Source organism: Bos mutus, chromosome 19 (genome assembly GCF_027580195.1).
Source record: "Bos mutus isolate GX-2022 chromosome 19, NWIPB_WYAK_1.1, whole genome shotgun sequence".
Classification (NCBI taxonomy): Eukaryota; Metazoa; Chordata; class Mammalia; order Artiodactyla; family Bovidae; genus Bos; species Bos mutus.
Genome location: NC_091635.1, coordinates 19,963,448 through 19,986,648, shown reverse-complemented (window position 1 = coordinate 19,986,648; position 23,201 = coordinate 19,963,448). Strand labels below are relative to the sequence as shown.

The following is a 23,201-nucleotide window of genomic DNA, read 5'->3' as shown; positions in this document are numbered from 1 at the left end:
AGACCTGGCTGGCTCAGACCATGGCTGCCCTACCGGCTTGGGGCAGTGGATGTAGCGAGCCAGGCTGATGATGAGGTCGTGCGTGATGGGGTCCACCAGGTTCCTGAAGCTGGCGTAGCGGTACAGGACGTCGTCCAGCGAGGTCGACTCCATGCCCAGGTCCTGCAAGAGGGGAGGATGGCCAGAGATCAGCGAGGCCCCCCTACCCTGCCCTGGAGCCCCGCCCAGCACACCCGGGGCAGCCTGTGGAGGTGGGTTACAGTCCCTGGGGTTGCAAAGAGACACGACTGAGCGCGTTTTCACTCTGTGTGGCAGGCGAGGCTGGGAAGGTAGGAATTGGAATTCAGACTGTCCATATGTGGATGAGAGACCTCCTCCCTCCTGGGGTCTGTTTCCCCACCTGTGAAATGGGCAGATGGACTATGCCAGCAGTTACCAAACCGTGTCCCCAGGTCTTGGGGCTGATAAGACAAGAGGGAGGCCAAGGGTCAGCAAATCTTTGGGCCCAGCTCTCAGCAGAGCTGCTCTGCTCGCTGTCCTTCAGTTTTTTTTTTTTTTTTTTTTTAAGGCAGTTCTAATGCCAAACTCTGAAAAACCTGGACCGGATGGCTGCTTGGGTTTCTTGGGTTCCTACCAGCCCTACCCTATCTTCCCACCCCCGTCCTCTCCAGGCCAGTAGAAGTCATCCCATCCTGGAAGGACCAAGAAGACCCGACCTACTCACCCAGGACGCCGGGGCAGGTGTGGGAGGATGTAAGTTGCTCATTCCCAGAGGCCCCCCACCCCCAGGGCCACGTCCCCATCCTCTCTGTCAGTCTGGACCCCTCCCAGCCTGCTGACAGTGGCTCTCTGGGCAGCTCTTATCTGGAGTCATGAAACTGTCGCTGGGGAGGGGGCCGAGGGTGGAAGGAAGGAAGGGGGTGGGGAGGGGGTCTCCCCAGGAAGGCAGACATGGCCCTGATCACGCGCTCTGGGTAAGTGAGTCACGGCCACCCCGCCCTGTGAATTCCAGCTGGGGTGGGGCTCCCGAGGTCCCGGGGCGCCGGGTTATGAGAAGCTGCAACAGGGAAAGGCCAGACGGGGCTGGAGAGAGGTTGCTGCGCTTTTATTGCTTTATTTCTTTACTTGGACCCCACCTCCTGGAGGAGGAAATAGCCGCCAACTCCAGTATTCTTGCCTGGAGAACTCCATGGACAGAGGAGCCTGGTGGGCTACACAGTCCATGGGTCGCAAAAAGTCCAACACGACTGAGCGACTAACACTACACTTTTGACCCCACGTAGGTCCATGGGGTGCCTGTGCTACTTCAGAGCACGTCACACATCCCGAGGACCTTGGGCCACTTCCGGCATCCCTGGTGTCCTCTCCATGTCCCCTACCAAGCCAGTGTACTGGAGACAAATGTGTCATGACCACACTGACAGTCCTACTGACCCTGCCCACCAGGGACCTTGACGCTCTGCTCTGGCTGCATGTGGGGGTGGGGGGATGGGGGGTGCAAGAATCACATTCACATGCGGCTCCTCCAGGCTGCCCGGGGCATAGCTTTGGCCTGGGAGGGGCTGGTCTGCCTTGCAAATACCAGGCAGTGAGGAGAATCCTGGCTTCCTCATTATGGGTCTAAATGGTGCCATCTCTAGGACCTGTGCATGTGAGGTTCCTCATCAGGAAACCTGGGCACATCAGCAGGTACCCCAGAGTCACTGCTGTGGGCAGCTTGGCATGGAGACTATCCCTGACCTGGGACCAAGCGGGTCAATGGCCAGCATGTGCCATCTCGAAGAGGTGGGGCCCCCACCTGAGCTTGAAGAACCAGGTTTGGGGGCTCACTCCGGCGGGAAAGGTGAGGGGTATGGCTTTCCAAAAAGCAACCAGAGATTCACACAGCGTTTCTCAAAGCATGAGGGGTGACCCTCAAGACCCTTTCAGGGGTTCTGTGAGGTCCTCTTTTCCAAATCGGCATGATAAAATTTTCTCTGTCGACTTCAACCAAAACAGCCTACTGCAAGAGATTAAACACAGAGCAGCAGGTATGAGGGTTCAGCTGTCTTCCAAGCCAGCCACACACGAGAGATTCACAACACTCTGAAACAGTGTGGCTCTCTTCACTGTATTTTTTCTTTTGGAAAATATATTTTCACAAAAATTTACTTTTTCCACATGCAAGCTTATTAACTTTTTTATTTATTTTTTTTTAAAGAATTTCTTCTGGGCTTAGAAACATCAAAGTCTTTTAAGATTTTTTTTTTTAATGTGGACCATTTTTCAAGTTTTTATTGAATTTATTACAATATTTCTTCTGTTTCGGGTTTTGGTTTCCTGGCCATGAGGCACGTGGCATCCCAGCACCCCAACCAGAGGAGGTGGAACCCACACCCCCTGCACTGGAAGGAGAAGTCCTAACCACGGGACACCAGGGGAAGTCCTGAGCTTATTAATTTTAAATGAGTGAATAAATAAATATTTTAAATGTTTGTTTTGATTTCTTCTAGGTAGACAGCCTTTATTAGATATGACCCATGCATAAAAAAACCTCTTTGAGGCCCTCCATAATTTTAAGAGTGTAAAGATTCCTCAGGAAATTAAAAGTAGAGAATTCCCCGGGAGTCCACGGTTAGGACTCAGTGCTTTCACTGCCGTGGGCTCGGGTTCAAGTGCTGGTCAGGGAACTAAGATCCTGTAAGCCACATGTGTGGCCAGAAATAAATAAACAACATTAAAAACAGAACTGCCATACAACCCAGCAGTCACACTTCTGGATGTTCATCTAAAGGAGACAAAAACATACTACCAAGGAGATGTCTGCACGCCCATGTTCACCGAGAAGTTACTCACGACAGCCAAGTCAGAAACAATCTAAATGCCCATCAATGGATGACTGGATACGGCAGATGTGGTCTCTATATACAATGGAATACTATTCATCCACAAGAAAGAAGGAAATCCTGCCATTTGCAACAATGTGGATGGACCTTGGGAACATCATGCTCAGTGAGATAAGGCAAAGACAAAGACAAATACTGCATGACTGCACTTAAATGTGGATCTAAAAAGAACTGAACTCTGAAAAACGCAGTGCGCCGGGGCTGGGGGTGGGGGCATGGGAGATGGTGCTGAAGGTTCGTACTTGCAACGAGAAGATAAGTAAGTCCACAGTACACTGTTAAAGAAATGCACGCAGGTCAGCCATGAAAGACACCAGAAGTGTTATAAACATCAAGCTTTCTAAGAGATAAGACCTTAAGTGTTACCAACACTAGAAGAAATGTTATTTATGGGACAAAAACAGGGGTGTTTGCTAATGCTACAATGGTAACCATACTGCAGTATGAATGTATCAGATCAATACAGTATATGCCTTAAAATTGTCATATGTCAGTTATATCTCAATTTTAAAAAGAGATAGAACGTATAAAGAGGGCTCTTAATGCCAAAGACACTTGGGGAACTGCAGGGATGGAAGCAGGCGGTACCCTAGGAGACAGTACAATTCACCATGGTCAAAGGGTGGAAACAACCCAAGCGCCCATCAACTTCCATAGGCACATGCATAAAAACGTGGGATATGTCTGCGATGGAATGTTATTCAGACATACAAAGGAACAAAATATGACATATGCTACACCGTGGCTGATCCTTGAGGACTTTATGCTAAAAGAAATCAGTCACAAAAGCAGGGTTCCACACATGTGAAGCAGTCACATTCATAGACGCAGAGTCTATGCATTCATAGACGCATAGAATGGTGGGGGCCAAGGGCTTCCGGGGAATTGCTGTTTCAGGGGATTGAGTTTCAGTTTGCAATATGAAGAGTTCTGGAAACAATAGTGTGATGGTTGCACAATGATGTGAATGAGCTTAATGATACTGAAACATAAAAATGGTTAAGATGGTAAATTTTATGTGATGTGCATTTTTTTTTTTTTTAATGGGCTTCCCTGGTGGCTCAGCAGTAAAGAATCTGCCTGCCAGCGCAGGAGACTCCGGTTTGATCCCTGGGTCAAGAAGATCCTCTGAAGAAGGAAATGGCAACCCAGTCCAGTATTCTTGCCTGGGAAATCCCATGGACAGAGGAACCTGGCGGGCTAAGTTCATGGGGTTGCAAAGAGTCGGGCATGACTGGCTGACTAAACAGCAAAGACAACAACTTTTTAAAAAAGATCCTAAGACACAGGGGACAAACACAGACACCTTCCTGGGAAAGGAGGGAGCAGAAGGGGGCATATTTACGTGGCAATTATTTTTCCTGCCTGTCCCACCTGGTTATTACAGTTTTTCCCACCATGGGTATTTCTAGCTGTGGGTATTTTCTTTAAATTCTCCTTCCATGTCGGGGTCTTTCCATCTATGGACACGGACTTTTCGGAGCCTGTCTCCTCACCAGGAAAGCCGCGCTCTGAGTATCTCTTGACTTTCTCTCTTCCCGTGTTCCACCCACCTCGCCCTCCCGTGGAGGGTCCGGGTTTGCTCAGTCACTGACCTCGTGTCCTGCAGCGTCAACCCCATTCCCACTGCCCCTAGTTAGGACTGTGTGCTGGCTAGCATTCTGAATCCTTGCAATTCTTATTTTCCTCGTTAATCTCCCTTTTCATCTCGCCCTGTTGTTTTCTTTCCATCTCAGCTTGGCCTCTTTTCATGACATTCTGTGCTTTTTTCACAAAGTTCATTTCCTCCGGAACCTGCCATAGATCATTACAGAGTCAGGGTCCGGCCTCCACACATTTCCCTGACGCACAGGATTTTTTCCCCACTTGTTCACCCTTGAAGGAGGGGCGATCTAGTGAGATCCCCCCACCTATCAAGTCTAGTGTGATGCTGTGATTTACAATACATACATACTTGGACTTTCTGGCACGGAGCTCCTAAACCCTCAGAATTTCCTCAATGATGAGAGAGACAAAGGTGACTTTTGTTATGAGATGACATTTTAAAATGCTTTTTGTTAACGAGGTGACTTTTGGAAAGTCCCTTGGTCATCTGGGAATGGGGCTGGTAGCCAGGGGAACCAATCTTGTCATTAGTGAAAGTGAAGTCGCTCAGTCGTGTCCAGCTCTTTGCAACCCCATGGACTGTAGCCTACGAGGCTTCTACATCCACGGAATGTTCCAGGCAAGAGTACTGGAGTGGGTTGCCATTTCCTTCTCCAGGGGATCTTCCCCACCCAGGAATCAAACCCGGGTCTCCCGCATTGCAAGCAGATGTTTTTACCATCTGAGTCACGAGGGAAGCTCTTGTCATTAGAGGTTGGGAATTTCAGTCCAGCCCCTGGCCTCCAGGGAGGGTACGGGGGATGAAGAGAGTCAGTCACCAGTGGCCAGCAAGGTCATCAGTCAGCATGACTGATGAAGCCTCAGGAAAATCTCCACAGTGCAGGGTCCAGAGAGCTTCTGGGTCTGTGAGCACGGGAGGTGTGGAGAGTGGACACCAGGGGGGTGTGGAAGGTCCTGCCCCTCCCCACAGCTGGGTCTGTGCCTCTCTCCCGTCGAGCAGCTCCTGAGTTACATCCACTATGTTAAACTAATGAGTAGAATGTTTTCCTGAGCTCTGTGAACCACTGAAGTGAATTCATCTGACCTGAGGAGAGGGTCGTGGGAACCTACGGCCGAGAGCTGGGCGGTCAGACGCACAGTTGACCACCTGGACCTGTGACTAGAGTCTGCAGTGGGGGCTGTCCTGTGGGACCGAGCCCTTATCTGCGGGGTTGGACACTCTCGCTGGGTGAGTGTCAGAACTGAGTTGAACTGTAGGACACCCAACATGCGTGGGATAACTGTTCGTTGTGGTGAACCACACCCACACGCCGAACTTCTGACCTTGTCCCATGGCTGCCTTCCTGGGGGAAGAGCTGAGTCCACCTCTCAGGTTTTGGTTTGTAAGGAGGCCAGCTTGGCTGGAGGCCACATTCGGGACACTGAGCCAGTGCAACTCTGACCTTGGGGAGGGGTATCTTTGCCCATCACCATGGACTGGGTCTCCCATACTTCAAAAATGAGGTCTGCGGAAAGTCACTATGTGGTCAGTATCCCAGGACCTCCCTGTCCCTGGCCGAGCCCAGGGGCCACAGTGGACTTCCGGTGGCCACGGCTCTCGGGTTTCCCCATTCTGCCTGCCTGGTGGAGGTGGCGTCTGAGGGCCACTTTCTCTGAATACACTCAGAGAAGCACGGGGAGGGTGCAGGCAGGGGAGGACTCCAGCAGTGCTTTGTCGACCCCCAAACCGTCACTCTCAAGGGGAAGGGTGGCCGCCTGACTTCCTCAGATTGGGGAGAAGGGCTCCCTTTCCCCCAGGAGACCTCAGCTTCCTGGGGGAGCTGGGTGGCTCCGTCTGTCTCAACAGAGCAAGAGGGAGATCCTCCTAGGCTGCCCACCTGTCTCTGTTTTCAGGAATTTTCATCTTTTTTTGGCGTGTCTCCTCAGGTATTTTAGGGGAAAGCTGGGGGAAGCCACACAGGAGGCTGCCACGCACATGCTATTTTAAACCACAACCACCCCCTTCCCTTTTAAGTTCCAGGTTTCAAGCCTGTTTCCAGGAGGGAGGCCCTGCAGGAAGCGAGCTTGTTTCTGTCTCTCTCTTCCAGGCATGAAGCTGCGGCTTCTGCAGTAACACAGTCTGGGGAGGGAGCGGGCGGCCGGGTCCGCATATTAACCAGCAAAAGCGGACAGCTGGCACTGGAGCCGCCGGAGCCTGTGCGCTTGTGCTCTCGTGCTCGGGGTGGGTAATGAGGCTGTGAGCAAACAGGGTCCTCTTGAGGACAGTAATTAGTCCAGAGGGCAAGCAGGGAGCCGGCAGGCTGCTGGTCTCCTCCTGGGCCCAGTGCATCAGAGGTCACTCCTCTGGGGAAGGACACAGACTGGGTACTGGCCTCGCCTGGGTAGCCAGCTCTGTTTCCCCTCCCCCTTGACATTCTAGCCGCCTTGAGGATTCCCAGGAGAGGGACTGGAACTGTCGGGTACCCACCAGGAGAAGAAGCTAGAGGATCTCCACAGGCAGGGACCCCGTGCAGACACCAGGCAGCTGCTCGCTGAATGAAGACAATGGCCTCCAAGGAAGGTGGCTGTTGTTGTTCAGTTGCTCAGTCGTGTCTGACTCTTTGTGACCCCGTGGACTGCAGCACGCCAGGCTTCCCTGTCCTTCACTATCTCCCGGAGTTTGCTCAAATTCATGTCCATAGGGTTGGTGATGCCATCCAACCGTCCTCTGTCGCCCCCTTCTCCTCCTGTCCTCAGTCTTTCCCAGCATCAGGGTCTTTTCCAGTGAGTCGGCTCTTCACATCAGTGGCCAAAGTATTGGAGGAGGAACGGCAAACCACCCCAGTATTCTTGCCATGAGAACAATACAAAAGGAAGGTGGGCAGAGTCTTAAAATGCCGATGGGGATGGAGGAGACACCTGGGGCCAAGCACACACAGAGTGCAAGAAACCGAAACGGATGCACTAGTTAAATGGTAGCCCCTGAAAGACAAGTCCATAATTTCAGTCCCTGGAATGTGTGAATGATGTCTCATTTGGAAAAAGGGTCTTTGCAGATTGATTACCTTAAAGTCCTCAAGATGAGATCATCCTGGCTTATCCAGGTGGGCCCTGAACCCAACAACAGGTATCTGATAAGAGACAGATACAGGGGAGAAGGGGACAGGAAGATGGAGGCAGAGACTGAAGTGATGCAGCCACAACCGTCAGCCTCAGGGGAGACTGGGCTTGACTTGAGACTTCTGGTCTCCAGAACTGTGAGAGAATAAGCTTCTGTTGTTCCAAGTCACCAAAGAGTTTCTCTTGATGGCTCAGTGGTAAAGAACCCACCTGCCAATTCAGGAAGACATGGGTTTGATCCCTGGGTCTGATCCCTGGGTTAGGAAGATACCCTGGAGTTGGACATGGCAACCTACTCCAGTATTCTTCCGGGGATAATCTCATGGACAGAGGAGCCTGGGGGGCTACAGTCCACGGGGTGGCAAAGAGTCAGATGCAACTAGACAATAACAAGTCACCAAATTAGAAGTCCTGGGAGACAACAGATGGAAAGGAGGTGACGTGTTTCTCAGTGATGCACCTGGATGAAAAGAAAAGGTCAGGCCAAGTGGGCTGGAGCCCTTTTCTCCTCTGACTGCTGCTGACCTCGGGCAGGAGCACAGCTGCAGGCACCTGGGAGCATCACCAGCAGAAACATCCTTGCTGTTTTCACCGGTCCTGGGTCCTCTCTGGATGAGTGTACCCCAACACACTCTCCCTTGCTGTCTGCTCCCAGAGGCGGGACTGGGCTGGTCAGAGATGCTCCCTGAGATGGCTCCAAGCCCAATATAAGAAAGAATATTTAAAAAAACAAGTGGTAAAAGAAATCAATGGGCATCCCTGGTGGCTCCGTGGTAAAGAATCTGCTCACCAGTGTGGGAGACTTGGGTTCGATCCCTGGTCTGGAAAGATCCCACATGCTGTGGAACAACTAAGCCAGTGCCCCACAACTACTGAGTCTGTGCTCTAAAGCCTGGGAGCCGTAACTACAGAGCCCGTGCTCTGCAACAAGAGAAGCATGTGCAATGAGAAGCTGAAGCACAGCAACTATAGAGTAGTCCCTGCTCTTTGAAACTACAGACAAGCCCACGTGCAGCAACAAAGACCCAGCATAGCCACAAATGATTAAATAGATTATTAGGAAAAAAACATTCTGACACATGCTCCAACAGAATGAACCTTGAGGACATCATGCTAAATGAAGTAAGCCAATCACAGAAGGGTCTCAGACTGTATTATTCCACTCATATGAGGTCCCTAGAGGAGCTGAATCCATAGAAACAGGAAGTAGGATGGAGGCTGCCAGGGGCTGGGGGAGGTGGTGCAGAGCTGGTGTTTAATGTGGACAGAGTTGTAGTTTGGGAAAACGAAGTTCTGGAGGTGGACGGTTGCATGACAATGTGGATGTGCTTAATGTCACTGAACTGTACTCCTCAACGTTGGTTAAAGGAAGTTTTATGTCATCTATGCTTTACTACAACTAAAAAAAAAAAATCAAGTGATGAGTTCACAGGCCCTGGAGGTATGTAAGAAGCAGAGAGATCTCTTAGCTCAGTGGTGGCAGGATTTCTGTACCAGGAGGGAAGGGCTCTCTAAGGACTCTCTCTCCCTTCTGGCTCCCTGGGAATCATCGTTAGTGTGGCCTTGGATGCAAGATCCTGGAGCCAAGGGTGTGCAGCGTGCGCTGTCCAGGAGGACATCCAGGAGGAAGCTGAAGAGGTGGGGCCTCGAGGGAGGAAAGCTCTGGGAAAGACCATGAGAGGAACAACGACAGACAGAACCCAACCCAGAGAGGAAGCCACCCGGATGGGGAGTTGGAGGAGGAAAAGTCTGGGGGTGGGAGGTGGAGGTGGAGGACTGCAGAAGGAGGAAACTGGAGGACTTTGGAGACCACCCCCTGGAGGTGGCACTGGGCCTGTGGCTCCCCTGCTCCCTTGACAGTGTCCTTAACTCAGACAGGGTTGAATCAACCAGGACATAACGGGAGTGAAGTAGCTCAGATACCTCAGAAATGTGTCAATCTGACATCTTACACATTTGTAACCTTTTAGAGGATCAAGTGGGCTTCCCAAAGAAACTGCCTGCCAAAGCAGGAGATTTAGGAGACTCCGGTTCAATCCCTGGGTCCGGAAGATCCCCTCAGGGAGGGCACGGCAACCCACTCCGGTATTCTTGCCTGGAGAACCCCATGGACAGAGGAGCCTGGTGGGCTACAGTCCATGGGATCGCAAAGACACAACGGAAGGGACTTAGCTCCCATACACAGAGAATCAGGTAAGTCAGAGAACCTAACAAATGAGACCTGCATTCCAATTTGAAAGGGGTAAGTGAGTAACTGAGGTTGGGCTTATGATTTTAAGCAGCCTGCCAAGGGAGGATTTGGCCAAGTCTGTGACAGTTTTGAAATGTTTAACAGAACTTCATATCTACCCTATTTATAAGCTTAATATGTTACATTTTAAGAACTGCTTAGGAGCTTGGGAAAGTCCTGCTTTTTAGGATGGCTATTTACAAACTTAGGAAAACTGGACATATTAAATTTGTAAGAACACTAAGATATCTAAATAAATTTAGTTAATGAAGTTATAAGCCTCCTACCCTTAAATGTGACCATTGAAATCTACTAGATTCATAAACAAAATAATGGCATTTGTAGATTAAACTTAAAATGTTAGGGAAATGGTAGGCTTTAAGTTTTTCAGTTCAATATAGTGAATCATAACTGAGAAAATCAAGCACCCATGAGCACTGTGTGTACATGTGTGTATATATATGTGTGTATACATATATGTGTGTAGGGCAAGTGTGTATGTACATGTGTGTATATGTGTATGGATGGGTGTGTATATGTAAATGGGGTGTTTGTGTATGTTTGTGCAGTTTGTATGTGTGTATATATTAATGTGTGTGTGTGTGGAGCGTGTGGTGTCTGCACAAAAAGGCCCCAAGGACCCTGTAAACCTCCCAGGGACACAACAACGAGGCCGAAGTCGGTTGGCAGGCAGCTGTCCTTGTCCTTGTGTCCCTGGGGAAAGAGGTATTGAGTGTGCCCACACCCACACCCACACACTCAGACTTTGGAAACACCAAACAGCAAAGCAAAAGTCACGAAAGCAATCTCTGCCCCGGCCTCTCCTTGAAGGAAACGTGCCAGTGCTGGCCTGCTTGCTGGCGAGCCCACTCCTGCCGGGTGCAGGGGAGGAGCTGGAGCCCAGGAGATACCCACGGGCACTGCTGGCAGGCCTCCCCGCAGGCCCCAGTCACCACTGCCCCCTGCCTGCTGACCCACCTGGCTGAGGGGCAAGGATGGGCTCTGGTCCCATCCCCGTTCTCATGAACGGGCTCTCATGGGCCCGTTCTCATCCCCCAGGGGTGGCTGATGACTCCTGTGCTCCCATGACCACTGGCCCTGTGGGGTCTGAAGGTGGGCAGGCACCCCTCCTCAACCGTGACAAGTGCCCGCGGGTCTGCTCTCCCCGCCAGGATGCAGCAGGGTGGCTTCATGGCTGCATGCTGTTTGTGTTTTAACTTTGAAGTCTTTAAAATAGACACCCTTTGCACAAAGCAGGCCTCTGGAAAACACATGTCTGACCACTGCCAAGTGTAATTCAATTAAAATCCAAGAAGCAGCAGTAGCAACAAATAAATAACAAAAGGATGCTTTCTCTTCAGAAAATCATAAAATCAGCTGGAGGCCCAGTAGGCCTGAGGGGGTCTGCTCTGCTCTCTGTGGTCACGGGTCCACCCAGGCTCTGCTGGGGCATGATAGGAGCCCCCAGACCCAGGCTTGAGTTAGCCCCTAGGTCAGTGTGGCCCTGGGCACCCTCCTGTCCCGCTGTACGACAGCACCCCCACCTACAAGTGAGCTTGTCACCAGCTCTTTCTTCCCAGAAAGTGGGAGAGAACAGCAGAAGAGGCCTGGATCACCAGGGTTTGGAACCCATAGAAGAAATTCAGCAAATAGCACTGCATTCCCCCCATCGGACCTTTCAGCTACTGTGCTTTATGACTCTGAAAGGTTGGTGGCATTCCCACTATTATACACCCCAATCTTCCTTTCCAGTCCCAACCAGCCCCGCATCTTGTGGGTCTGGGATTCTACAGAAAGACTGGGGCCAGCGGGTCCCTGAGGTCTACCGGCTCCTACACTCGATGGATTCTCAGCACTCTGTCATCCATCCTGCATCCTCCAGATCTCTACTTAGGAAATAATCTGTCGCTGAAGCCTTCCGAAGTGCACTTAAGCCCATTTGTCTCTCTTGTGGTTAATGTTGTCCATTTTAAATGAAAGGTTTGGTCCATTGTGGAGGGAAATGTAGGTGACAAAGAGGTGGCGGGGGTGACTTCCAGGCTCCTTCTATCTGGCTCCCTGACAACCTGCTTTCCAAGCAGGACACATCTCATGGAAATAGCCTGTTTCTCAGGGTGAGAAGTCAAGGACCTGAGGGTTGTGAGCAAGTGGCAGAGACAGGGGTGGAGTGGGCCCTGGAATTTCTTACTCCACCTCCCACAGCTGCCAGCCCTTGGAGAACATATGTAAGTCAAGGTTGTCCAGAGAAACAGAACTGATAGGGTGTGAGTAGATGAGAGGGAGAGGAGGGAGGGAGGTGTAAGGAATAGTGACCATGGGATCTGGCCAATCTGAAATCTGGACGGCAGGCTGGGACCCCAGGAAGAGCTGCTGCCACCACCTCCTCAGTCTAAATACAGCAACCCTGCCCCCAGCCTCTCCTCTCAAGGTCTTCAACCGATCGGACAAGGCCCACCCACATGTGGAAGGCCGCCTGTTTACTCAAGGTTGACTGATTTAACGCTGCTGCTGCATGTGTGCTAGTCACTCAGTTTGCCCTGCTCTCTGTGACCCCATGGACTGTAGCCCACCAGGCTCCACCAGGCACGGGATTCTCCAGGCAAGAATACTGGAGTAAGGAGCCATTCCCTTCTCCAGGGGATCTTCCTGACCCAGGGATCCAACCTGGGTCTCCTAAACTGCAGGCAGATTCTCTACCATCTGAGCCACCAGGAAAGCCTGATTTAATGCTAATATCATCTTAAAAATATCTTTGCAGTAAAATCTAGACTCACATCTCACCAGAAACTGGGTACCATGACCTCACCAAGAAGGCACATAAAATCAACCGCCCCCGCACACTGAGAGTCTTTACCACTTTACTTTTTTTTTTTTTTTATTTTGGCATGTAAGATGGTTCCCCAACCAGGGGTTGAACCCAGGCCTCCACAGTGAAGGCCCCAAGTCCTAACCACTAGGCCACCAGGGAACCCAAAGGGTCTTTACCACTTTCAATCTCTAGGTCAGAGGCAAGGCCCCAGGCACAGCCTCCAAGAGCAGAGATGAGTCACACGGGATGGGAAGTCCAGCTCGAATCCAGCTCACACCCAGGTGCGGGGCTCGGGGGGAAGTGCAGGGAGAGGAGGAAAAGGCCCCCCAGGCTCCTGCTGAGGGTGAGCCCTGCCCACTTCCCCAAGGCCTCTTCTCTGGGCAGTGGGGAGGGCAGGAGTGGACCAGGGAAGGAGCTCTGGCCGGCAGACTCCGCCCCACCCCACTCCTCCTCGGGGCCTCACTGCCCCACAAGCAGAAGAGCCTGGGGCCACAGCCAGCAGCACCGAGAGGTCGGTGAGTCCCAGAGACTGCAGGGCCAGGGCAGCGTCCCTGGGGAGGGAGCGGTTCTGCCCGTCTCCGGGAGTCACAGAGTTTGTCCTCATTTTCCAGGGACTCTGGGAGGGCGGCCGTGCAGGTGGAGGTGGGTGGAGTGAAAGGGCCCGAGCAACAGGCCCACGAAGGCCCAGAGCTTCCTGCCAGGGTCTCAGGCTCTCTCCCATCCCAGGGTCCCTGGGTTCTGCCCACAGGTTCTCCTCAGCAGCCAGACTCCCTCCAGAGCAGGGCCCACGTGTGACACACCTGCTCTCACGTCCCCAGCCAGCTGCCCCCGCTCCTCTGGGTTTCCTGGCCAGCTGCCACCAGTCTTCCAAAAGCTGTTTCTCTAATTCCACCCCACTGCCCGCTCTCCTATTCCAGGCCTTCCCCCACCTCCCAGAGCCCCGTGCCCCGCAGAGTGCCCCCACGTCTGAGCCCTAGCTCATGGATCATCCTCCCAATGAGACACGTCACAGCACAAATACCTTTATCAAGCTCCCCGTGCCTAACCGCGCCTATTCTCAGCCAGCAGGCGATTTCTGGAGACGTGAGAATTCTCACAACGGGTAACTTGGAATCTTCCGTGTCTGTTTCCATCTCCGAGAACCTTCCCCTCCCGAGGGTCCCTAGGCTGGCAGCTGCTTGGAAACCCCGTGGGAGTTTTTACCGCAAAACTCCACAACTCCAGGAGAAAATGGGGATGAGGTCTGCGACTGGGAATGACAGGAAGTCCAGAAAACAGGCTCATTCCAGGAAAACCCAACTGAAGGGAGTTCTTTTATCTGGAGAGGTGGATGGAGGTTATTTACAGGAAACGGGAGCATCCAGAATGCGTGCATGCTAAGTCACTTCAGTTGTGTCTGACTCTTGTGACCCCATGGACTGCAGCCTGCCAGGCTCCTCTGTCCAGGGGATTCTCCAGGCAAGAATACTGGAGTGGGTTGCCATTTCCTTTTCCACAGAGACAGGGATATAAACAGTCTGGGAAGCTGGAGGGGAATTCCTGGGTCCCCAGGACATGGGTGGGGATTGGAGATGATGGGAGCTTAGCAAAGAAGGTGTCTTGAAGGTCCCTGTGCTCCTAAGTCCTATGGGCCTGACTCCAGACTCACTGAAGGCATCTTTGACTCTGTTTGACACCACTGGGAGAGGCAGGAATGTTAGGCTGGAAGAAGGTGCCCAATTGCTTCAGCTTCCCAATTGAGGAGGAAGGGGACAATCGTCCGGCTCAGAGGCAGAAATCATCCCATTCTGGCTGGCATTGCACTGCTACCTGCTTCAGATGACATGGGAAGGCTGTGCCCGAGGGCCCACATGGGAGAAAGGCTGAGCCTCCTGACTGGCTTCAGCTGATAAAGACTGGACTTCTGCATGACTTCACCAAGGTGGCTAAGTACAGCTGTGCAGGGTGTGCACTGCACAAGGGTGTCTGGGTGGAGTTGAACTTGCTGAGCTTTGACTGTGTCTCCACCAACCAGACAGGTGTCTCCTACTTCTCACAAAGGCACTGTGTGGGCCTGGGGTGGCCTTACATCTCCCTGGAGGCAACTGAGGGGATGAGGCATCCTTGGGCCCTCTGCACTCCTCACTGAATGGCCTTCACAGCTCCAGTCCTTGGCTGCCAGGAGCAAGGGTGTGGCCACGCTCCATGGAGCGGCAGTGAGCTCATGAAACATGCCCCTTACAGGAACCACTCTCTCTTCAGGCTGGGTTCTGCTATCCTCTTTCTCCAATATTAATTCATCTTGGCCACCACCATCTCAACATCTTATTTTAATAAATAAGCCACTGAAAAAAGTACCAGTTAGGTCTTCCCTGGTGGCTCAGTGGTAAAGAATCCACCTGCCAATGCAGGAGATGTGGGTTTGATCCCTGATTTGGGAAGATCCCACATGTCACAGAGCAACTAAGCCCGTGCACCACAGCTACTGAGCCTGTGCTCTAGAGCCCGTGCTCTGCAACGAGAGTAGCCACCGCAACGAGAAGCCCAAGCGCTGCAACTAGAGAGTAGCCCCATTCTCCGCAAGAGAACAGTCCATGCAGCAACAAGGCCTAGTGTAGTCAATATAAATAAAGAAAAGAAAAAGTGCCACCTGGAGAATGTGCTGGGGGACAGATGGGGACCAAGGGCATGAGAAGGGGGTGTGGGCAGGAGAGGCTCAGGCCTGAGTACCAGGGCCACTTGCAGGGGCTGTCAGGGCAGGTGAGACAAAGCCCCACCTGGGAGCTGGTCCACTTGGGAGCCCTGAGGGAGGAGAGGTTTGTGCCTGTATGTGGGGATCAGTCCTAGCTCTTGCACAAACTGGGGACAAGGGAGTGACATCAGAGCATGACAGGGACTCTGGCTCACGTGTGAATGAACGGGTCCATCCTGAGGCCACAGGAGCCTGGTAGAAGCTGTGAGGCAGTCAGGAACCTCAGTGGTTACCTCAGCCACACAGCCTCTCACTGTGCTGGTGGGCAAACTGAGGCCAGAGAAGGGAAAGGGGCTGGCGAGTTAGAGTTAGGGGCCCCCGGTCCCCAGAGAAGGCTGCCACAACTTGGAGCCCTTTTTCGAGGCCCTGCTGAGCACATGCTGGCTTCCTGATCCTCATAATCTGTCCATGAGGTGGGGAACAATTTTACTCCCGTTTCTCCTGCCTCCCAGGGCCTAGAGCAGTGCCTGGAGGGGCAGACACCAGACTGTACGACAGACAAATCTCTTCGAGGTCTTATTTTGGCTCATCTGTATTTTCTCATTTTTGAACAATTGTCTTGTTCAGTTGCTCGGTCATGACAACTTTGTGACCCCGTGGACTGCAGCACTCCAGGCTTCCCTGTCCTTCACTAACTCCCAGAGTTTGCTCTACCTCATGTCCACTGAGTTAATGATGCCATCCAACCATCTCATCCTCTGTCGTCCCCTTTTCTTCCTGTCTTCAATCTTCCCCAGCATCAGGGTCTTTTCCAATGGGCTGGCTCTTCACATCAGGTGGCCAAAGTATTGGAGTTTCAGCTTCAACATCAGTCCTTCCAATGAATATTCAGGGTTGATGTCCTATAGGATTGACTGGTTGGATCTCCCTGCAGCCCAAGGGACTCTCAAGAGACTTCTCCAGCACCACAGTTCAAAAGCAGCATTGTTCAAAACAATGATGATGCACTGTTTTTTTTTAAAAAAGAAAACCTACCATTTCTTACTTTAAGTGAGATCCTGTCGACCTCGTAGGACTATTTAAAGAGCTAAATAAACAGGAGAAAATGCTTTATGGACCGGGAAGCAGGGCACGGGCAGGAGGGATGTCCCTAGAACTTCCCCCACTCAAGGCGCTGGCCCCTACCAGACTAGACAACGAAATGACCCCCACTCCTTCCTGTTCTCACGGTCCCCGGCTGCCTTCCTGCCATGAAGGCTAGGGGGTGGGGGCAGCCCTGGGAAGCTGACCAAGATGATCTGAACAACAGAGATGCAAAGTCTGCTTCTCACCCAGGGAAAGGGAGAGACACAGAGAGGAGACGGTGGGAGGGGGAGCGGGAGAGGCCGAGAAAAGCTGGGATGCAGAGGACAGCGTGGGCGGGGGCAGCCGTGGCTGGGGGCACGGCCCTCAGGCCCGACGTGAGGCCACCCTGCAGGTGAACACTACCCTTCTCCACTCCTGCCTGACTCCTTGTCTATACTGGTGAAGATGAAGTTAGAAACATCGAAATGCCACATCGCCTGAACAGCAGCCGTCGGCAGAACTCCATATGGCTGCAGCAGCCAGGAGTCTGAGCTAATAAAAGTTGAAAAAAAAAAAAAAAAGAAGGCTGGGAAATGCTCCCAGAGAGCCACGTGGGCGCCGCTTGGGCCAGCGAGTGGGGTGGGGAGGAGAGCCAGGCACTGTGAAGGCCAGCCCCCACCCCTGCCTGGCCGGCCAAGGTCACTGTGCTCATTAGGACAGCCACCTCTTCCAGGGGCAGCGATGGAGCCTGCCATTTTTGACCACTGCCCCCACCCCAACCCCTGTTTCTCCTAATGAGAGTGGATAGGACACAGCTGGCAGGCCAGGGGAAGGAAGTGGATGGCAGGCTGAGACCCCCACTTTGGGGAGGGGATCTCCTCAGATGTGGACCCCACCCCTCAAGCATCCTGATGGGGAAGCCAGACCAAGACCTGAGTCACCTGGAAACTCTCTTGCAGGTGGCTTCTGCCTGCAGGAGGTCGGGGGAGTGTTTTGGCGGGTGCAGGGGGAGCCCGAAGGAGGTCTCTCCCCACCAGACCTGCAGTCAGGACAGCTGGCTCAGCCTCAGGCCCTGGCGTCACTCCTGGCCACACAGAGGTGGCCGCATCCCTGGCCTTGGAAACCAGCAGAGCAGGCCCTGGTCTGGGGCTCCCCCTGCCTTGGCACCACTGGAAATGCCCCAGCCTGGCCAGAGAGCAGCAGGGCTTACAGAGGGAGGAAGCTGTCTCTCTGCGGATGGAATCAACATGATTCAGCACAAGGAGCGTGGAGGCCGGGCCCTCCCACCAGGCTCCACTCCCTGCTGCCACCTCAGCGGAGGCCCCAGACGGCACCTGCCATGGGGTCCCTGTGGTGCCCACGGAGCCCGGGCACCATGCCACTCCTCTCTCCAAGAACACCACTGCCTGGCGGGCTGCCAGGAACAGCCAAGCCCTGTGGACAGGGCTCCTGGGAATCCAACCAAACGAAAGCAAACTTGCCAGATCTCTCGACCACACCCATGGGCCTGGCAAATAAGCCCCAGGGTGCGCAGCCCAGACCCAAGGGCTTGCTGGGGACACACCAAGACAGCGTGTCCCTGGCGCACGACTCACTGCAGCTCGCCACAACCTGTGGGTGTCAACTGCCTGCCAGGGACAGAGGTGGTGGTGGGGGTCTCCACTCTCAGGAAATGTGGGACTTAGTCTAACAAAATGGACAGCGGGAAAAATGACGTACATACGGACGGTTAAATCCATACAGCCTAACGGGCAACTGAATCTCAGAGTCCATGGGCTGACGTGGCCCAGGAGGGTGGCCTTGGAAACATAAGGAGCATTCCATGGAAATGAAGACGTGCATCCCAGGTGGAGAAGAATAAGATCAAGGCTAAGGGTGGGGAACTCCCTGATTATTCTGGGGGTTGTCAGATGAAAAAGGCAACCTCTTGCTCATCTTTCTGCCGAGCTTCTGGGTCCCCAGGGAGACTTATCCAGACCCCTGGGGCAGCCAGCACCCTAGGTTCCTGAGGGCTCTTTTCTGCATTGCGGGGGTGGCTTGTGTTCCCAGGTGTAGCGTGAGGCCAGCCCAGTCACCCTGGTCATATGGCCTGAGCCACAGCATCAGGCTGACCCTAGAACTGCCCTGCCCAACAAGGCTGCATCGTATAAACCAACCCAATCAGATCCTCTTTACAGAAAAGCTGGGAGATGGGCCACTTCAGCCTGGCATGTGCTGGGGGAACTGAGCCCCTACTCTGGTGCTCCATGAGGCTGGGAGACGACCGAGTCTGGGACCTGGGGACTCAGAGCAACCCCTGTACCCAAGAGATGACCCCCACCTCCTACATGGGCTGGCACTCGCCCTCTCTCCACGACTAATGGGTCCTTCTTCCCAGGGCACCTTGAAGACTGCAAATGTGAGCCGAAGACTTAGGAAGCAACACCTGGAGAAGAGGGAGGTCTGGAGGAGGGGACCGGAGCAGCCTCTTTCATCCACAATTAGCTTCTTTCACCCCCCAACTCCCGGAGCACTGCCCCACACTGCTTCTGAACTTTCAGTGAGTTCTGGCCCAGACTGAGCCCTAGTCAGACAGACAGAATCTAAAACTTCCCGGGCCCGGCCTGAGAAAGGGGACCGAGACCCTGCCAGCAGGCCGGCCAGACCCCAAGCAGATTCTCTTGTTCCTTGCCGTTGCTGCCGTGAGAATGGGTTTAGGTTTGCAGAGCCGACGCAATCTCACACAGTTGTAGCATCTGGTCTGCTCAGTACCTCAGATACCCTCAGGGAAACGAGGAACACAACTCACAGGTTATCGGCTGGGTCTCAAGTGGGAGCAGACTGAGGACCAGAATGCAAGCTGCCCGAGCTGACCCTTGGCCCTAGGCTCTTCTCAAGATGGCACACCTCCTCAAGGGAAGGGGACTCCCCTTGGCTCCTTCCCTCAGCAGGCAGCTTCCTGGGAGCCTGCTTCCCTCCCCACTGCACAGCTCAGCATCCTAAACACCAAGGAGGCCTCCCTATACTGCTTGGGCAAGGGACATGCAGGGACAGGCTGGAGAGTCTCCAGTCAGGAAACTCCCCCAAATCTAAGACCAGAGAGACTCCTAGATTCAGAAGCAGAGGCACCGGCAGCCACAATCCTTCAGCCCACTGCGACTGTCACACATGGTCCCCAGGCCCCTGTTTCCACATCCTGAGCCAGTCGCAAGTCACACAGGTGGGGAAGGAGAGGTCCCAGACGGGGGTGTATTCTGAACCTGGGGTCTGTGAACCCTCCAACATTCTTGCAGGACTGTGAATGTTGGCGCATTGTTCTGGGAAGAGTGTGGAGAGATCGTTCAGGGCTACAAAGAGCTCACGGCCCATAGAGACCAGGACAACCTCCAGCCCCCTCCCACGGGGCTCTGGGCAGCCACACACATGGACAAACACAGGAGAAGGTGAGGATGACCGTGACCGTGACCGTCTGGGCTCCCGTTCCCTCTGCCTGTTCACCTGTTCACCGATGCCCACCCTTGTGCTCTGTGGGGCAGGAACGGTGTCCCAGCATGACCGAGCCCTGAGCTCTGCACACCCACCTCCGCCTCCTGTTACTGATGCGCCCCTGCTGGTCTGACCCTAGGGAGCCCTGGGTGTTTCCTGTCTCTCAGTGACTGCTCATTCGCTTTCTGAACATCACCACCCCCGGCCTAGAGGAGGAAACTGGAAAGGAAAACAAGATTTGGGGGAAAGAGCCACTTCTGTGCACACCACAGATGCAGCTCCTCATCCCTCCAAACAGCCTCAGGGTCCTAGAAAACCACCTCTTGCTTCCCACGGACATTTGGACACTGGGGCTCCCATTCCATGCTGCCCAGGGCTCCCAGCCACTCCCTGGAGGGCCCTGATCTGCACCTTAGGCAGGTCCGTTGCTGGCTCTGCAGAGCCCACAGACCTCAACCAGAGGTCACGAGAGCCCAGGACGTGCCTGGAGCAGGAGGGCAAGTTATTCTGCTGTTTTCGCAGCAAAGGGGAAGCCTGGCTGACCTCCTCCGACCCCCATCAGCTGTGCCACTGTGTCAGGAAAGAAGAGTGTCAGGACACCAACGAGACACCATCTGTCAGGAAATGCTCCCTATCTCAGGGACGCTGTGGGTGACACAGACAGTATTAGTCGCTCAGTCGTGTCTGTCTCTGTGACTCCATGGACTGAGGCCTCTATCCATGGAATTCTCCAGGCAAGAATATTGGAATGGGTAGCTATTCCCTTCTCCAGGGGATCTTTCCGACCCAGGGATGGAACCCAGGTCTCCCGCATTGCAGGCGGATTCTTTACTGTCTGAGCCACCAGGGAAGCCTGTGGGGGACACAGGGATGTGTCTACTCTCCAAAAACCAGGGGGAAGCTCAGGTTCTCCAGGATGTGGAATCACACTCATCCTGTAGGCCCCACCCGAACGACTGGCCCTGACTGGCCCTCGAGAACAGGGGCTGCACTCTGCTTTTTCAGCCCCAGGGGGGCGTGCCTTGACCCCCACCGTCAGCCCCTCCATGGTCCTGTACCCTCTGCAGCACCCACCCCAGTGCCGGGAGACAGCATACGATCAGAGAAAGCATCTCACCGTCTGGTTGCAAATGGATATGATGGTCTGGAAAACCCATTATTCTGATAGAAAGCAAAACAGTTTCCGCAGAGGCCATACCCTGGCTTTCAGTTCTTGAAAGACAAAGAAACACACACCACTAAAAAGTTACTAAGTGTGGAATGTCATCTTTCTCTGAAGATTCAGTTCAGAGATGGAACCTGGGGAAACAGCGGCGTCTCAGGTTGCCTTCTGGATGCTGTTTGGGAAAGTGGAGGGGAGAGCAGAAACCCCAGGCTTCCCAAGCCCCCAGGCCTCTGCCTCCCTCTCCCTGTGCGCACACACCTTGGGAACACACACTCCAGGGTGACCACACACCAGATACACAGTGGGGTAGGGGGGTGCTACAGACTCCAGGAGGGATGAGGGTCTGATTGATTTCTGAAGCTCCCCCCAGGAAGGCTCTCTGACGGCCTCTTTCAACAGTGATGGGAGAACTTCAGACAGGCCACCTCAGAGCCCCTTCCCCATCCCCACTGGACTCCACCACTGAGCCAGAATATGGGGCTTTGACTCAGCTCCCCTGCAAAGGTCGGCCAAGAGAACCCCGAGGGATGCAGGAGGGGCGCCTTCCTGCCTCTCTCCCACTGGACAGAATCCACGGAAGGGATGAAAAAGTGAAGAAGGAAAACAAGCCCAAGAGAAGTGGACAGCAACGGCTCCAGGGAGACCCAAAGCAGAGGGGACCCGCCAGAGGTGCCAAGGCAGTCCCTAACCAGGGGGATCAGGCTGAGGGCAGGGTGCAGGCAGCCTTGGAAGGCCCTGCGGCCAGCCGGTCCCACGGGAACCGGGCTAGCTCCCCCGCCCCACCGCTCGGCTCCAGGCTGAGCTCCGGTCAAAGTTAGTCAGAGGAGAGAAGACGTGTCTCCCACCTGAACCCCCTCTCACCCAGGGTGCCTCCCGACGAGCGAAGCCCCTGGGGGCTGGAATCTCACCAGTCCCAGAGCTGTGCCCTTGGACTCCCCCTGGGGAAGCTGACAACTGCGCATTCCTTGAGGACCCTTGATGGGAGAGACTGCCAGTGGGTAGGGGGTAAGAGAAGCACCTTGGCGCAGGCAGGCGTCCCCTCCCGCCCACCGCCCCGGGCCAGCCTCCTCCGCTACCTGCGGAGGAGAGAAACGGGGACGTTATTCCAACAGGTCCCCCTCGGCCGGGCCTCTCCGGGCAGCCTTCCTCCGCCCTGCCCCGAGGCCTCAAATTCAGGGGCAGCGCCGAGGCACCTGCGGCTAGACCGGGCCCGGTCCCCGTGAGAAGGGGCCCGGGCGGTGCCCCTGGTGCCCCGGGGCCTCCTGGGCAGGGGCGGGGCGCCCCCGCGGCCCCTCCCGGCGCTCACCTGGCGCAGGTGCTGCAGCAGCGTCCCCGCCTCCTCCCGCCGGCCCTGGCGCAACATCCGCAGCAGCTCCTGGACCATGCCGACGCGCCGGTGGTAGGGGGGCAGCCCCGCGCCCGCGCCCGCGCGCCCCGCCTTGTCCCCGGCGCGCAGCAGCAGCGACGCCCAGAAGTCGGGCCGCTCGCGCCGGGGGCCGGGCGCCGCGCCGGGGCCGGCTCGCTCCGCCAGGCTGCCCTTGGTCTGCCGGGTGCCCATGCCGCCGCCGCCGCCGCCGCTGCCGCGCTCTCCGCGTCCCCGCCGCCGCCCGCCCGCCCCTCGGCCGCCCGGCGCGCGCCTCCCGGGCGCAACTTCGGGGGAACTGTTGCGCGCGGGCGGGAGGGCGGGCGGGGGCGCTGGCCGCGCTCCTCCTCCGCGCTCCCCGGGCGCGCTCCCCCGGCGCTCGCCGCCCGCCGGCCCCGCCCCGGCCCGGCCGCCCCGCCCCCGGCCCCGCCAACGCGCGCCTCCGGGCTCGGCGCGCCTCTCCTCGCCTCGCCGCCCCTTGGCTCCGCTCGCCCGCCCTGCGCCCCCTCCTGGTCCTCACCACGTTCCCCAGATGCTACACGATCGCGCGTGGATGAGACCTACGGAGCGGGGTGGGGGGACATGCGCCCGGAGACATGCTGAAAGTTTGGAGAATCGAGGCGGAGCGGGGCTGGGGTCTCAGCCCCAGAGTCGGGTTTCTCAAAGTGGGCGCCGCGGAGAATCCGCTCCCAAGTCGTCCGAGGGCTTGTTGAGAACGCCGACTCCCGGTCTCGCCCCAGACCCGGTCAGTGAGAATCTCCGCCGTGGGACCTGGCGATCTGCATTTTTCGCTTCTTGGCTGATTCTGATGGACACTCCTTTGAGACTCGGCCAGTGAGGGCCG

The 23,201-nt window shown here is 54.9% G+C and overlaps 1 protein-coding gene across 1 annotated transcript in view; it reads right to left on the bottom strand.

Annotated features, from left to right (window-relative positions):
* The window catches only part of LRRC75A (leucine rich repeat containing 75A), a 34,460-nt gene extending 11,742 nt beyond the window's left edge, over positions 1-22,718 (bottom strand). Inside the window, exons 1-2 of the mRNA XM_070389547.1 lie at positions 22,301-22,718; positions 34-162 (exon numbers count right to left, since the gene is read on the bottom strand). Coding sequence (XP_070245648.1) covers positions 34-162; positions 22,301-22,552 — 381 coding nt within the window. The 5' untranslated portion in view covers positions 22,553-22,718. The remainder of the gene's footprint in view (positions 1-33; positions 163-22,300) is intronic.
* Positions 22,719-23,201: the final 483 nt, after the last annotated feature.